At 37.8% G+C, this 18,373-nt stretch overlaps 1 protein-coding gene across 1 annotated transcript in view; it reads right to left on the bottom strand.

The window, feature by feature from the left end:
* LOC126237034 (chromodomain-helicase-DNA-binding protein 7) overlaps window positions 1–18,373 on the bottom strand; it is a 322,661-nt gene that overhangs the window by 22,801 nt on the left and 281,487 nt on the right. Inside the window, exons 34-37 of the mRNA XM_049946794.1 lie at window positions 17,258–17,555; window positions 9,065–9,173; window positions 7,911–8,226; window positions 1,768–2,478 (exon numbers count right to left, since the gene is read on the bottom strand). Of these exons, the coding sequence (XP_049802751.1) occupies window positions 1,768–2,478; window positions 7,911–8,226; window positions 9,065–9,173; window positions 17,258–17,555 (1,434 nt within the window). The remainder of the gene's footprint in view (window positions 1–1,767; window positions 2,479–7,910; window positions 8,227–9,064; window positions 9,174–17,257; window positions 17,556–18,373) is intronic.

Here is an 18,373-nt window from a genome sequence, read left to right as displayed (position 1 = left end):
TTAATTCACCAATATGGGGTATGTAATTAAATCTGAGAATAGAAAACTTCAAAATGGTTCAAATGGCTCTGAGCACTATGGGACTTAACATCTATGGTCATCAGTCCCCTAGAACTTAGAACTACTTAAACCTAACTAACCTAAGGACATCACACAACACCCAGCCATCACGAGGCAGAGAAAATCCCTGACCCCGCCGGGAATCGAACCCGGGAACCCTAGAAAACTTCATTTACATTATAAGTCACCTGTCTTAAGTGGATTATCTCAAGCTGTATGGAGCAAACACTGAAATAATTGATCATTTGTTGTGATTGTATCAAAAAGGGAGAGGAGTTTGGTATCAGATTGCCACACTGGTCAGTACCATTAAAAGTGTGGTGCAAAAATGTCTTGTACTAACTAGAAGATAGTGTTATCTGCAAATATGATGTTGGCAGGTGAAACACACATTTATTTCAGAATTAACCAGACAGTACAAATTAATAACACTCAAATGCACAAAGAGGTCGCTGAGTGATTTACATTCAATGTTCAGAGGATCTGAGGACCATCCTAACTTAAAGAACATGGTTACAGTCATTAATATTGAGGGAACTGTGACACTATGATGATTTGTTTTCTGCTGTGGCTCCATTACTAAGTTATTCCTTTGTTGTATTCAACTACAGAAATACTGGTGCTGAAAACTACATAAATGCCGAAAGCCAATGATAAAGGCTCCAAGCATAATTTAAAATAATCATTAGTATGGACTGCTAAGTAAACAGGTTGCTAAGAAATTCCTGTTACAACTTCTAGGACTTTAAGAGGGGAGTGCCTACATAATATTTTGAATAGGAACCCATGTCCAGAAACATCATCCAACAATACTATAGAGTGTTCAAGTTATAGGTGTTGTCGCCTACAAATTTATGTATATACAAGGTGATTCTGTGGTAATGTTACAAACTTTTAAGGATGGTGTAGAATGATAAATATATCACTAAGGTTGAGGACCCTGTGTAGAAACAACCGAGTCAAAAGTTATAAGCGAAAACCGTTCTGATGCCTCTGACAGTTGAATACATGTAAGGTACCGCTGTTGCTATGACTGTAGCCTACACAACTTTCAGAGGTGGTAGTATGGTCCAAAAATGTTGAGTAAACATGGGCTTTAAAATGTGTTACCTTAAGAGCTGAGAGTATTCAATATGGGAGATGTGTTTCACACTAGCGAAGGTCACTAAGTGTTCATAGCGCCTTAAGACATGCATTTTAGAGCCCAAATTAACTAGACTTTTTTTATTGTTTTAGTCTATACTACAATCTCTGAAAGTTGTATACTCTACATCCTAAACAACAACAGTTCAGAACATGTATTCCACTGTCAGGGGTATCAGAATGATTTCCACTTGTAACTTTTGATTCTGAACCAGTGATGCTTACCTCAAATCAATACATTTATCTGTCTCCATCATTCTTGAAAGTTTGTAACACCATGAAGGAATCACCCTGTATACCTGCAGTGCCTGTAACTCTGATGTGTTGTCACATGATATTTCCAGAAGGGTTCCTATTCAAAAATTATGTAACGGGAATTTCTGAATACCCTGTGTGTGCATTAATATCTGCCCTTGGGTAGTGCCTGCTGGAAACACTACACTGCAACACACTAGGTACTCTTTAGTAATGAACAAAGGCCCTCCAGTCTTAACATTTTAAGTTCTATCACATTACATTAATATATAAAGATTACACAAAGAAATAAATGTTGAAAATACTAACCTTTGCTTCATGAGAATATGAACTGATCTTTGAAGAAAAGTCAGCCATTTTGCTAAGATCAGCTATCATTGATTCATATGTTTTTCTTTGCTGATTGACATGTGACATTGATGCTGGTGGTTGTGTTGGTAACTGTGATGGCTGCTGCTGATGTTGTTGTTGCTGATGCTGTTGTTGCTGTTGCTGTTGATGCTGCTGCTGGTGTTGTTGTTGTTGTTGTTGTTGCTGCTGCTGCTGCTGCTGCTGCTGTTGTTGTTGTTGTTGTTGTTGTTGTTGTTGTTGCTGCTGCTGCTGAATCTGCTGCTGCTGGTGTTGCAGTAGAGACTGGGACTGTGATGACTGCTGTTTCTTCAGTAAGAGATTCTGCTGCTCTGCATGAGCAAGAAATGACGAAAAACTTTCCTTTGGTGTAGGCAATGGGGGGAGAGCACTTAGCGAACTGCGACAAGAACTTGACGGTGCAGGCGAAGGCACAGATGTTACAGTAATCGTGAATGGCTTTGTAGATGCTGATCCAGATGTTGCAGAAACTGATGAATTTATTGATGCTGGGGTAACTGTGACACTAGGACTAATTGATGTCATGCATTGATTTGTTTTCTTAATGTCTGAGAACAGTGACTTCTGTTCCTTTGCAGCAGATAAACCCAGTACAATTTCATCTAGCTTACGCCGTTTTTTCTCCTTTCCAACAATTGGCTCCTCAGCAGGCTGAAAAGAAGAATTCATAATATATTTGAAAATGATATGATAGGGACATACTAAAAAAGGGCAAAATAATAATACTTTGCAAAACATGGGAAACGTAAACATAATGAAATAATTATTTCCCAGTACAAACAGAAAGGAACATAAATCAGAATATTTCATAGAATGAGAATATGGACAGTATAAAAAAATTGCAAGACTAAAGAAATGACACATAATGTGATACTGAATTATACTTTACTCAAGAACAAATTTACTCTAGTCAGAGAGAGAGAGAGAGAGAGAGAGAGAGAGTGTGTGTGTTTGTGTGTGTGTGTAAGGAGGGGGTGGGTGGACTATGTTTCCCAGTGAGTTCTTGTTTAAGTTCCATCTTATCCATTACAGAGAGGTACATGACTGTAACTGCAGCTATATGCTCCCTTCTTTTGGAAATATAGTGCTGTGACCAAGTACGTTTGACTACAATTGATGAAGAAGTAACAATGTCACAGACAGCAAGGTCAGGCATCATCCTGAGGCTGGTATTACAAATATTTTTTATTAATGCCTTGTTGAACAAATTATTTCATTTCTGCATTTACACATATCTATTTTTCAAAGTAATTTACTAATTTCTAAATAAAATTACAAGTATGAAAGCATCAGGAAAACGATCTTTTGCAGAGGCAGTGGTAGGAGAACAACACGTATAGTGAGTATTACATTTCTTGCATGCATTATGGCACTGTCTATACATTTATTGTATTTAGAAAATAGTTTAAAATGCACATTCAGTCATACTTGATATGCATGTATTGACTCCGCTCTGGTGCCCATTTAGCAGAGAGAGTGCTGTGTGGCTGGGACTTAAGAGGGAGCGTGCGCTGTGCAAGGGTAAAGAATTTAGGCAGTGCAAGTCGGCAGGCACTCGGCTTGAGGATGTGGACAAAAGAGGTGGAGCCTGCAGATGGTGCTCTATTTGGAATAAAGTTCTGTGTACATGTCTGTCCCGAGCTATTTTTTCAGATGGTGTTTGTACCTAGTCCCTTTTGCACTGCGCCAAGGCTAGCGACAGCATGAAGTCGGCCATTTGGATGAAAGTGGCCACAGCCAGTTGTGGGAAATGACCATGAGGAGAGTTGTTTATTTAACATTTCATGCTTTAAGAAACCTGTGGGTCAAGGTGCTGTGTAAGATCTGTTTTTGTATGCAAAGTGTGCTGGCCCATTAGTGGCTGGCATATCATATTCTTGTTGACATGCACTCATGCCTCTCATTGCTCAGCCATGTTTATCTAATAGCCATTCATTATTTCCACCGCTTGGTATGGCTGCTGAGGGTGCAGTTAACTGTGAGTAGTGTGCATTTGTAGTAATAAGACGATGCATACTGTCAAAGAATCCTCAGCATGTGAAGAATATTTTTATTGCAATGTTTATTTACTAGAAACTATTGGTTCAGTACAAGAGATTTTGTCATTATTTCTGGTTGTTTGTTGCCAAGACTGTCTGACTAATTATTCAGTACTAAGTCCTTCACTAACTAATATATTACCAATGTTCTAAAAAGAAATAAATGTTATTTAAATTTGTTAATTTTGTGGGCCAAAGCCATTGCTCAAACTGTTTAAAAATTTTGCTCCCACAATATTGGCTACAGTTCATTGCCCAACTATTGGTAAAGGCCTACGTGTACTACTATTTTGGTTAGCTGTTACTCTTTAAAAATTGCCTTTAGAATTGGTTAATTGAGGTTACTGTTTTAAGGAGTTATTTTCAATTGTTAATCTATGTCTGCTATTACCCTTAGCTTGAATAGCTACTACATAGTTTGCTACTACTGAACTGGACTAGTGTTAACTGCCGGAGTGCCTTAATTAGTTGCCAAGGACTTTATCTACTATTCTATAGATCAGACCTTACCAAGTTTAAAATTTTCAGGTTTCTATTTGCCAATGTTAGCTGGCTAGGACCCTTAGTTGGAAAGCATGATGCTTTCTTTTAGTAGCACCTAATCTGGTTGCTGTTTCTTATTAAACCTCCCTATTTAATTTCAACAGACTAGGTCCATAATTTTATTGATTAAAAATTATGGCTTTAAAACTGCCTTTTAAATTTGTTAATTAATGTGAGCACGTGCTCTTAACTGACTTTCAATTGTTAGCTTTAGTGCTCCTAGCTAGTGTACCTATTCGTATTTTCTCAGTACAACATGCCACTTGTGTTTACTAACTACTGGGTCTCAACAGATGTGGCTAACTATGTCCACCATTTCATTGATTAATGACTAAATTTTTTAAAAAATGTCTATTGTTTGCTAAATTATATGGGTTGGTACAATGTTATCTGTAAGTGCAAAATTGTGTGCTGCCAAATTTAATTCATTGAGCATAGTATACCACTGCAGTGTTAATGGCGAGCCTAAGGACTGTTTAAAGCTTGCTGATCTAAGTAGTATAGTGCCTACTTTGAGTCATTTACTTAGTTCCACCAGCCCTGTTCTGAAACTATTACTGTTACTTAAAAGGGTTGTTTCCTAGACAAACTGTACACATGTACTACCACTGTATGTGTTATAAGAATTTTTAGTTATTTTGGTAACAGTAAATATTATTACGAATTGCTCAGGATGCCAATGTACACATTCCTGGGATGCCTGCTTTTGTGCTGTAATAATAAAGTTCCGGAAATTGAATAGTTCAGTGCCTCCTGTTTAAGGATCCATGTATCCAAACAAAGCAGCTCAAAAGGTAAAGGTAGCCTAATCCTGTCTTACTCTCTCTCAATACTTTTAAGTATGAACATCACAGATTTTTAAAATTATTCATGTTTTTGCAGGATATCATTTGCAGACTTTACCTAGCACTAGATTCTCTAATATATTTTATGCTATCAACTTAAATTTATTCTTCCCATTGCTTTGGCAGTGTGCACGATTACCAATTTTAAATATTTCATATTAGTGACAGGAAAATATTGAAACTGCTAGCCATACACGTTGGTGAAACATCAACAAGAAGAAATGTTTGTGCGCAATGGTCAATACCACAAGGAACAAAGCAATGGGTGAATTTGGCATTCATGCTGAAACATTTTGGTGTGCCTGAGAAACCTATTTCATGGATTTTATGATGTTTAGATTTATTTACAGGAAGTCGATGTAGGATGTAAATAATTTGTGAGCAAAGGAAACAACTTACTGTATCGTACAGGCTTTAGTCATCCACAGGCACACAAACAAGGCTGGAATCTTTAGCACTATGTCACTTACAAGAATTGTTCTAAATTCTGGATACATATGAGGTAAGTGCAATTTCATAATAAAAACTGTATTGACAGCTATTGCTGGAAATTTTACCCTATTCATGAATCATACTGAACCTCTATTGGTTTACTTAACACTTTCCCATGCTTTGTATATAACACCCAATACCTTGAGAAAGAAATGAGATCTACTTCTGCTGTCAGTTTTAATTAAAATTGAGATATCTTATCTACATTTCACTGACCGCAATTTATGAGCTTAAAATGAACCATAATGCAAGGTTTACACTATGTGTTTTTACCACTGCAAACTCTTTACAATTTCAAGCTATATTTTACTTAATTTGTTGCCATGCAGCAAGTCTGACAGATCACGAAAATAAGTTTTTTTTTTTTTTTTTTTTTTAAATCGGTCAAATTTATCAGACTGTAAGATGTGCAAAAATCAAATTTTTTCACCAAATATTTTTTGATAAATTTTGATTTTTTTGATAAATTCATATTGGCCAGAACACCTTCTCTCAGTGCAGGCACCAGCATTTGGTGAACAGTGTTTCAGGAGGGCTTTTCCAACTAGGGTAGACCAGAGCTCAAAAACATCCACAGTATCTTCAATGAACAAAATCATTGCACCACACCAACAGTCAATGGCTTGCCACATCACAAAATCAGAGTTCAAGGACATATGATTCTTTGAGAAATAATGGTCTCTTGCAGGCCTAAAAGGAAACTGTATCTGTCAGGAACGAACAGCTTTAATGTTGAAACTGCAGTTCTTTACAAGGCATACTGCAGAATAGCAACTAAAGTAATCCAGACACGGATGCAAATGGATTATGAGGTTGTAGCAACATCAGGTACCAAAATAAAAACAATACAAATTAGACAGAAAGGAAGGAGTCAGCTACAAAACCAGAAATCTTTAATATTAAACAGTTCGCTGCTAATGGATGTATGCAAGTATGGCAAGATATTTAATGAGCAATTCGTATCCGTTACTGATATAACAGGTTTGTAACGATCAGTGAATGTTGCCCTGGAATGCACAAGGATATCCCCTTGTTGTACTTCAGTAATACAAATATGAACCCCCATCACTACATAAGAACCATAAAATTTTAATATATCTTTAAACAACAAACAAAAATTCTAGCAGTTATAATAAATATCAGAAAATTCTTCCAAGATTAGTAACACCTTAAGTTACTTGGACACTCATTCATTTATCACAAAAACATTTTCCTAATTGGATGAAACAACTTTAATAGTAACCACTGTAGAAGAGAGAAGATAACAATTATCAACTTCTATCGATTTTCGCTCTTGCTGTGTTTCTCAAACTTTTTTACAAAAGGTTACTTCTTAATCACCTGACAATAATTAATTAATTGTCAAATTTATAGCTTGGATTTTTAAATGCAAGTCCCTTATTAAAAAGGCTACTTATAGGTAAAGTGAATACGTATCTAAGTTATTAGGCAATAAATTACAGGTTACAAGTATAACAAGTATTCAGTTAAAGGTATTTAGCTGTGTAAATCTCATCATTTTTGGTAAATTGCAGTAATATACATGAACCATTTCATAGGGTCTCATTTGATATCATAATATTCTAACAGGAAATGAAGTGTCAACAGGAAACAGTTGTCATTAAGGTGTCAGTCCTCAGTCTGCAAACCATTATTGGCCACACTGTTCCATCTTATATCTCTATCAAATTAACAAAGTGATGAGGGCTAGTTGTTTAACAGACAGCTAATACAGCAACAACCAATCAGAAAATGGTCTTGCTAATGCTTTCTGTTCTGTTCACAACTGTCACATTGCCTCTGCTACCTCTGGTGCCAGTTGCCACAGTGAGTTGCAGATGATGCTTGCACCCACTAATGTCACATAATGCCATGAACTAGTTGTGGAAGTGGGCAGAAAATTTGTAAGACTGTTACCGACCTACGAAAGAAACCCAGTACTGCACTTCACTGTGTGTCAATGAATATATCCAGAACAGAACGAACTGCTGTTGCTGCTGCAGTCACATTGCGTGAGCAGACCAACGTGAATTACTTCGTTATTTTGATTGAGATATAGGACCATAATGTATCTTAGTAACCTTTCATGGCTAAAATTGCTAAGGGTTACGCAATGTACTTCAACACCCTACTTTCATACACAGTTCAAAACTATTTAACTTACACAGTTATTTTTCTTCATTAATTTGCCTAACATATCATCCAACTTGCTCTTCTGTTTATTCTTTGAAGGCATTGAGAAATCCTGCACTTCATTAAGTATTTCATTATTGGATGTATTGTCAGCTGGGACCTGTTTTGTAACACCCGACGACAAATCTATTGGTGTTAGCGTACTTGAAGTGCCTGGTATCACTGTGGTTCCTGTGTTTTTGGAACTGGGATGGCACTTCAGATCAAATGGAATTGATAGTACTCTAGTAGTCTGCTGATGTGCTGGAGGAGGCTGCAATGTAACTGGCGCCACTGGTGTTGACCTCCTGGAAAAAGGAGAACTTAATAGTGAAGCCAATGAACAAAATTTTCTGTGCCGGCAGCATTTGTATATATAAAAGGCTAGTAACCAAACTGTACACATGAAAAGATGGGTGAAATATGTAGCTGAAGTGTAAAGCAAATAATGAAAAACTTTAATTTCTCTGCAGCAATAGAGTATTTCACAATAAATGAGCAGATGTTTAGATGATGAGCCTACAGAACTCAATGCGAATCTACCAGAAAATTTAACATACTGGTTGCTTATTATGTCACTAAATAAATATCTTAATTTTTTTAATTATGTAAGCAGATATTCTTCATAAGAAATATTCTTTCTTTGATGCTACTGTACTCTGACGACTGCAGTCATAGTTACACCCAAGAATGTTAATGTTACAACTCCACCATCTTCACATCTTGGGAACCACAACTGCCTATTGCTAACATTAACATAGTTATTACCACAATGGTGTAATATACTACTGACAAAGCTTAAATGACTGCATGCTACTTTAAACTCAGGACTTTCTCCTCTCATAGCTCAATTTTTGTGTCAATAATAAAACAACCACTTACTGTAACACCGCACCTCAAACTATCTATAGTAGAACCACCACACATTATTAAGCTTGTTTCACACTGCTACTGCTCATGCATGATGTTTAATGTGAAGGGGCATTAACTGTAAGTCAACTCTTCCATTTATGCACACATAATATATATATATATATATATATATATATATATATATATATATATATATATATATATATATATATATATATATATATAAACTGTTTTAAAGTAAAGCACTAGTTGAGAAAAAAACAACAGATTCACCTGGACTCTTCAGACAGGGATTCATCATTGACCTCCCAAGGCAAGGACGGTTTTGACAGAGGAGGCTGCTGAGGTGGCCCACTATTATTCAATAATGCATGTAGTTTGGCTGCAACAAGAAACTGTAATTAGGAACTTGAAATCAGACATAAGATTAAGTAAGTGCAGATTACTCTGTCACTCCAAATAGTTTCGAGGCTGGATTAATAAAAAAATAAAGGAAAGTTAAAATGGTGGTTTAAATGATACAGGTGGTTTGCACAGCCCCCCCCCCCCCCCCCCCACAGAACTTAAGTACAATACAATGTTCATATACAATATGAAACTGTCAGAAAACTTTGTCTTTGTGATGCTGTTGAACTTGCAGTGTACATTGGCTCGAATGTCGGCTGAGTCGTCAAAAGCATTGATCCTTCATGTGAAATTCTGCATTTCGTCATTTTGCAGTAGGTCTGTATTTATAAAACCAAGTATTGTTACTCATGATGACTTTGCAGGCTTGACTGTGGTGCCATTAAAACAATCGACTAACAACTGAAGAGTGGAAATGTCAAATCTCACACTCGCCAAGAAAGAGAATCCAAAACCAACCTATTTCTCATTGTACATAACTTATTTGTATCAAAAAAATTGGGAAGGAGTTCTGATACTGCAGAATTATGCTGCCCACCTCATCGCTGCAAAAAATGAGACAAATTAGCAAATAAACTAGATATTTAGGAACGTTCTTAAGTGCCACACCTGGAAATTTATGGTGCTTAAGTCCCAATAGAAAAGTTACTGTTCCAGGTGCCATTAATACAGAGGCACCACATTTTATTTACGACAATACAAGTACAGAAATAATGCAGTAATATTTTACCTAGTAGAACCGTAGTCCACAAAAACTGTGTCTCATTTCTTTTACAAGGCAATAACAAAATGTTGCCAAGTTTAATGAAAAACTCTCTGTGCTGTTGACAAACTAATGGAAACACTGTCAATAGATCTTTGTTTTGAAACTGATCAACATGGCAAAGTAGGCATTCACATTACATCAAATAGGTTCATAGCTGTACCTGATGCAACCATCGTTTGCAAGACTTGCGAAACAAGAACTTTGACACATGACACTTTGAACTCATGCGGGATGTACTACCTGGCACAAAGACCATGCACCTTTCAATAATGAATGCTTGAAACATGTTCTCCATGATTTGACACTTGTAACAGGTCTATGGGCATGCAACAGAGTCCTGAAAACACATTTTTGAAAAAAACTGCACACAGAAAGTTTTCCAGTTCTACTTCTCAATATAAAGTCTTCTAAGCCAGCACTACTGAACAGTTTGTGATATATACATGACACTGTGCTCTCAAGGTTGGAGAAGAGAGATTGCAACAAGAAAACTATGGACTTTCTGCTATACATCACAGTTGGCACTGGCTAAATAACAACAATTGAAAAGTAAAACCAGGACTAAATGGCCAACTGAGAACTCATTTATCTTGTTTCAATTAAAGCAACCTCGAGATACTGATTATAGTAGTGTTATGAAGAAAAGGTTAATACTGGCATTTTCACATCACTAATGTTTTCATCATTACATTACAAAAGAAACTATCAAAGCAACTATGTCAATGCATTCCACGCCTTATGCCCTGGTGTGAAACGCTGTGCCATGGACACTGCTGCTCTGGCACATCCAGACCCCAGGTCTGGAGGGACCCACTTTAGGTCTGACTGACCTGTCCCTCTTTCCCAACCTTCCCAAATCTACCCTCTTTCTTTTCCTTCTACAAAAGTTGGAACAGCTATTTTTCTACTTTTAAACATGTTTATAGGCAGTACTCATAATTTCACCTCATGAAGGTAAGTATTCACCATGTGTTTTGTCCCCTTTGTCATTGTACAGTTTTCTCAAGTGAATTCTTATTACTAAGTTAATACTTAGTGGTGTCACCATTAATCACTTATGATGAAAAAAAATTATGTAGTAGCATGGAATGGCAGAAAAGCAATGCATAGTCAGAATTTAAATTAAGTGACTACTATCCAGTCCTCCACTCTCCTTCACCACTTAATGCCAAGCAGTCTTGGGTGGTTCAGTGAATTACCTTGTCCCAGTTCTGTTGCATGCAATTTATATTCAATACATAAAGGGCAATCAGAAAGTTCCTGTTTGAAGGGAGTTGCTGCAGCGTATATGCAATGTAATGTGACTCTAATATAGGTGTATAAGCGCTGACATGTGGGTAAGGGGTTAGTGTGGCATTCTTATCTTTCCAACATGTGTACAGCAAATGTGGAAACATGAATTATAGAGACATTATTACCATATGCACCAAACAAGACCAACGCGCTGTTATTCTTTCCTTGGCTGCCAAAGGACAAACACTGGCAGACATCCACTGGAGAAGGAAGACACTGTAAGGGAGAGTGTGTCTGCCTAAAACTAACGATGTGGAATGGTGTGTGACAAGGGGTGCTGCTGCTTCATGAAAAACCATGTTCCCATATTGTATGTTTTGTAATGCAAAAGTTACACCGGCTCAAGTGGGAGACGCTCTAGCACCCGCTCTACAGTCTTGATCTCTCACCATGTGATTCTCTTGCATTTAATCCCTTAAAAAAGGCTTTGAAGGGTCGATGATGCCTGATGGACAAGGATGTGCAGCAAGCAGTTGCAAACGCCTGCACACAGCAGGACGTGGTGTTTTACCAAATCAGTACCTTCAACCAGGTGCATTGGTGGGGTGATAGTCTCAATACTCAGTGATTTTGCCTGATTCACATACTGATTCTGGACTGTACGGCCTTCGAACTGAAACTTTTGGAACATCCCTTATAGCACTGCAATTCATATATAGTGTACAACGTAAAATAATTACCCATAATTAGAAACTGCATGGTTAAGGCCTATGTTAATTGCTTTTCATCATAAAGTGCTGGGACGCAGAGCAACAAATTCCGGCAGTGCAGTGTTCACTTTTCATTGTTAATACAGATGGCGAATACTGTTGTGGGATACATAGTTCTATAAGAGTTATTGTTTGACGAGTCACACGGATGGCTTCTCATCCTAACATATCCCACACATGCTCGACTGGCGACACGTCTGGAGATAATGTTGACCAGGGAAGTTGCTGTAGATCTTGCAGAGTACACTGGAGTATCACAATAATTGTGTGGATGTGCATTATCCTCTTGGAACAACACATCACCTTCCTGTTGCAAGAACGGCAATAGAAATAGTCTCTCAATGTTCTGCACATACAAGCACTGGTTAACGTCCCCTTCAGAAACACCAAATGTGGGTAAGAGTTCTAGACATAATGTCTAGGGTGGCCAATGTGTCTTGGACAAATGCACTCTAAGCAGTGCTCACCAGGTCTACGTCGTACATGCACATGACCATCACTTGCATGCAGGCAGAATCTGTTTTCATCGCTGAAGACTGCGGCGCACCATACCATCTTCCAGCGATCCTCTGACAGCACCAGTCGAGTCGTGTAGTCTACGTTGTGATGTTAGTGGAAGATGGGCTAGATGTGTCCATGCCCATAGTCCCACCACTAATCACTATTTTGCAACAATTCATAGCCCGTTTGGGCTCACAAGCCCCTTATCTACGCTATGGTAGTTGTACGATCTGCCACCGGTACACTTACAATACGATGATCCTGGCGAGTGTCTGTGCTGCGTGTATGTCCAGAACCTCATCTAAAGGTTTGAGAACGTTCATGCGACCAATGATACCAACGTCAATGTACAACTGATACAGCATGTCCAACGTTTTTGGTAATTCTCTGAAAGGACCATCCCTCCACTCAGGAGGTCACAATTTGATCCTTTTTGAAGTCACTCAGTTGGCTGTAGGAAGCACGAGTGCGTCTCCGTGGCATGGTTGCCTGCTTGCTTCACATGTTTCCATCATAATGAGTCTTCTGACTGTGGGCATTCCCTATTAAAGGGTAGACACAGATGGCACTCTGGCAGCTAAGCGCCACTATTCTATCTGTTGGCAGACAATATTTAAACCATTATCAGTGCATCTACAATCCCCCCAGGTGGCACATGCTGTTATCGGATCAAAAAGTAAGTTACAAGTTTTATTGTATGCTGCAACACACTTCTAAGTGGCACAGGTACATTACACTTTTTTTGTAACAGCCACCCAGTTTCCGTAAACAACTGTCGGAAAGTTCAACCAATCTTTCAACTCCTCAATGAAAGAAATTTGCTCCTTGATCATAGAGCAATTTGAGAATTATTGTGTGAATGTTCTCATCTTCAGAAAATCTGTGATTGCCACAAATCAGTTTGTTGATTGCCTAGACATAGCCGTTTGTGGTTATGTCTATGGCCTTCCATCCTGATCAACATCACCCACATTTGTACAGCCTCAGTCAAACTGTTGGCATAATTTCATTACAGCTGGGCATGACACTGCTTTTTGGACAATACACTGCCAGAATTGAATGATGAATTTGAGTGCAATTTAAACATTTTGCAAACAAGAATCTTACTTTCTCAAGTTCTTCAACTTTGGGATATGTTCCCAGTTGCTGCAGTACTTCACCTGCACACTGTGATGCACCTGTTAGCGGCACCATGGCGTTACAGTTTCTGCATGAAAACCAGGACATTTATTCTAATATGACAATGCACCCGTAATATTCAGCAGAATATGGACGGTCTCCAGTTATATTATTTAGCAAATGTTATCTCAACTGACTATGTGCCTTGTAGGCTAACGTACAAGTGCAATTTATTTTACACTTTTTTCCAGGATTTTGAATGGCAAACAAACAATTGAAAATGCTTTTTGATTTCCAACAGTATACCCACTTCAATTTTTGTATCTTCATTTCTGACAAGTGCATAAAACTGTTGAACTTTTAGAGATTATATTCATAGGCCAAATTACAGTAGTCTTTGTACCTCTAATGATGTGCAACAACAATTACTGAATTTCCAATGTCTCCACAAGCTACAAAAATCTAATCTCTAGCTATGTTCTGTAATGATATCATGGCAGTGTGCCCACAGAACCTGAAAGAGACAAGTGGGTCCTGCGAAAGGAGGAGGGAATGATGCCATAGCTAATTATGAGATAAAAACTCTAAGAAAAATACAGAATCTTACCACACCTGCCTTAAACAAATATCAAATGCACCACCATGTGCCTGTCTGTATCAGTTACAGCTATCAGCAAAGTTTACATGCTGTGTCACATAATGAAATAGTGGTTTGGTAAAATTAATTTTATTGATATGCCAGCAGGCGGCATCTGGCACATTTATTACATTTGAATAAAATTTGTACACTCACACTGAATTAATACAATTATGGTGTGTATGGTCACAGATAATTAAAATCAGTGGTTCATCAAGGTTAAAATACATTATGAATACATCATAAATTTTTAGCAGTTTAAAAGATGGCAGTGTCCGTATTCATTGTATTTGTTGTGGCTTGCTTCCTCATGTGATTGCTGTGAGCCAACCAGTTGTCTAGTGACTGCTGCAGTGGTCAGTGTGTCATGCATGGGGGACCCTTCACCCATGTCATGATTGTCAGGATAGATGTCCCATTGCACACATTCTTTCATCTAACATCTTGGGCACGTATATGCATACATCACCGCAATAGTAAGGCATCCTACGAGTTGAAGCAGCAAGTATCATGATTGAACTTGCTCTGCTCATTCAGAATTAGATTTGGATCTTGCTGTTTGTGAGTATAAATTTCAAGCTCCTCAAACAGGTTTACGCTGTGTGTAGGATGCCTCAATTTTGCTCAACATTTATGACTAAATGCTTTAAGGTTGCCATATGTGGCCGAATGCAGTTTTGTTCCGAGTGTATATGAGCTCCCTGAATCTGGTTACAAAGTTCCTCCCCGTCTGCAGAAGGATGTATTGGCAACAGGTAACTGTTTAACTGGAACCTTGGCTGATATTTCTCTAAATTACTTGGAACAAATTCTTTGATGAAAATCCTTATGTTACAGAGAACATCATATTTTACAGGAGCTATGTAGAGGATTCAACTGTTTTGTACAAGGGGAGAAAAAATGACACTGAGAATGTAGCATATAAAATGAGTCGTATAAACTACTCAGATACACGCTAATAAAGAAAGACGGTAAACATGGAGATTTAGCATATTCAGGAGACAAACATGTACCAATGTTGTCATTGAGTGCTCATGCCACCCTCCAAGAAGCAAGTGGGCATATTTTAATGCAATGGTATACAGGTTACAAGACAGCCGCCAAGCCAGCAAAAAGTACAGAAAGAACTCAGCGTTTTAAAGCAAATGGGTACAGTAGCAAGGATATGCTGAAAATTAATATGAAGGTAAAGAAGAGGTCACATTGCAGTTAAGAATAACAACAAAAAATACATAGTTTTTAACTTTTTAAATTTTATCATAAAGCAAATATTAAAATAGGTTTTTGTACAAATAACTTGTTAAAATACAGGTTCTGCCATAAAATCCACAATAGTAGGATTATCTCAGTATTCATGTGTTATAGTGTCAAATGTAATGACTGCAATACACAGTACATAGGGCAAACAGCAGGAACTTTTAAACCAGAGAGGGAGGGAGGGAGGGAGGGAGGGAGGGAGGGGAGGGGGGGAAGAGAGAGAGAGAGAGAGAGAGAGAGAGAGAGAGAGAGAGAGAGAGAGCCTAACAGTGTTTGGGCACATATCAAAAACTTAAAAAGTGTTCCATCACGAACACTGAGCAAAATTTGGACATCCTATATACAGCTCACAAGGTTTGATACACTAACCTCTACGAGGCGCTTGCAATTCACACTCACAAAAGCAAGATCCAAATCTAATTCTGATAAGAAGAACAAATTCAATCATAATGCTTATTTAAACATTTATAACGGCTTACTCAGGTGATGACTGTCACATGTCTAAGCCGAAGGTGACAGATGAGAGAATGCTTGCAATGACATATCTGTAACATGTTTGCTTTGCCAGACATCGGTGAAGGGGCACTACTGCATGGTCCTCTGCTCACTGTGGCAGTCTTTACATGACTGGTCGGCTTGTCCCTTAACATCAATACAGTTTTCACATGAGGAAGCATGCCAGAACAAAGCCAGGCCTACAGCAACACCAGGGATATGGAAACCGCAGTCTTTTAAATTTCTAAAATTCTATGATGTATTTATAATATTTTTTGACCTTGACAAACCACAGATTTTAATTTAGTACCTCCAAGAACAGTATTCTCACCATACAAAAAAAAAAAAATAAATATTGTTAATTCAGTGTAGCGGTACAGGTTTTATTCAAATTTGACAAATTTAACAGTTGCTGACAGTAACCTAGTGGACTGCAGCGATAACATGCCTTCTACCAAACCATTATATTACTACGTGACATAACACGTAAACTTAGGTGTCAGTTGGTGCATTCTGGTGTGTTTGATGTTTGATTATGGCATGTTATGATAATATTCCGCACTTTCATAAAGTATTTGCAGATTAATTATTTTACTGTTGTCTACAGATTTGAGGACAGTTCATGCTGTAATGAAACCAGTCACTTCAAAAGACTAGTGCAATCAAGACAGATAATAAATCTGTTTTAAAACAATCGATTGTGGATTTCATCTCCGAAGACATTATGTCAATTTTCGCAAAGTTATGAGGTTAGTGAATAAGCAATGTGTTGTGCTCCTATATAGAGTTTTAAGGCTGAGTTTTATTTACATATTGTCCTGATTCATTTTGCCTGAATTTTCTAGCACTCTCCGTTGATGCTCATGCTTGTTTACAACTGCTTTTTTTTTTGCCATGGCCAAGAGAAATACTTGTTGCACAACATACACTGTAACATTACTTGCCTCTTGATATCCAATCTCTGATTACAAAAATAAAATGTTTAAATCAAACGATGGAAAATGCAGATGGAATGTAACAATATTATGAGAAGGAAAGTTGTTACCATATAGCGGAGATGCTGAGTCATAGATAGGCACAACAAAAAGACTTTCACACTTTAAGCTTTTGGCCACACACACACACACACACACACACACACACACACACACACGCCACTGCAGTCTCAGGCAACTGAAACCACACTGTCCTCTTTTTTTGTGTCTATCTGTGACTCTGCATCTTCGCTATATGGCAAATAAACTGTTTACATTTACGTTAAATAATAATGAGGTCTACCTTACCTCTTTCTGTCTCAACATCAATTGCTATGTGTCTCTTTCTCTTCTTTGACGAAGAGACCCTAGAAGCACCATGATCTGTAGTTATGGTAATAACTTCTGAGCCTTCTGACAATGACATTGGCGTTGATGTTTCTCGTTTAGGTGTAACATCAGGTGTTTCATGACAGCTTAGATCCAGTTCTCCTGTACTAGAAACATTATTCTGAATACTGCTTGATGAGAAATTCCGTGGTACTGGCCATTCTTTATGTTCGACAGCATGAATAATATGTTGTAGTCTTGTCTGAAGTACGTGATCCTGGAATGACAGCATAGTGTAATTTGCAGTCTTGTGAATCTACAGCAAAATAGTTGCATTAACTTACTTCAGATGCTGTCTTGCCTGGAATGGAATAGAACAGAATAGAATAGTGGATACCAAACGGTTATGATATTTCAGATCTACTGATTTTTAACACTCCCCTAAGTACAGTTTCATGAGCTTATTATTGTTTTAATAGAATTTACGACAGTACCTTTCAAGACAATTTATATTATGAGAAGTGCTTGCAAGTGAATGACAATTAGGCGGAAAAGTGAATCAGGTTTCTAGGAAACAAAATCCTACAGTAAAAATTGTCTCTAATGAATAATTTCTTGTAACAACCAACATCCTGTAGTTTTTGAATACACCTCGTAACAGAATTAACAGCTTCTGTGACTTCAGCAAACTGTGTGACACAAGAGCACGTAACTGTTGAACTGAACTGGAGGATAGGCATCCCTACTGGCTTTCATTCACCTCTTTGTAACAATTGTTTAGTATATACAACATTGTATTATAATTAAAAGATCCCAGGATGAGTGGCAGAAGCAGTCACAGTGACTTCTATATACCCTTCTCTTAAGGGACAGTCTTTGACTACTGACAAATGTCATTTTCTGCTGCAGTGGCCACAAACACTACAGTGTGTGTAGTAATAACAGCTTGGCATTACAGAACACATGTGCTGTTCAGTTAACATGGTGGCTCAAATGTTCAACTGCAAGGTGTACAATGCCAACAGTGGACTCAATGGTGTAAAATAGTTTAAATGACCAGCATCATTGCTGAGAGCACATTAGCTGGTATTAGTA

This window comes from Schistocerca nitens, chromosome 2 (assembly GCF_023898315.1).
Source record: "Schistocerca nitens isolate TAMUIC-IGC-003100 chromosome 2, iqSchNite1.1, whole genome shotgun sequence".
NCBI classification, from domain to species: Eukaryota; Metazoa; Arthropoda; class Insecta; order Orthoptera; family Acrididae; genus Schistocerca; species Schistocerca nitens.
Note: the sequence above shows the minus strand (reverse complement) of the source record. Positions and strands in the feature narration are given on the sequence as shown.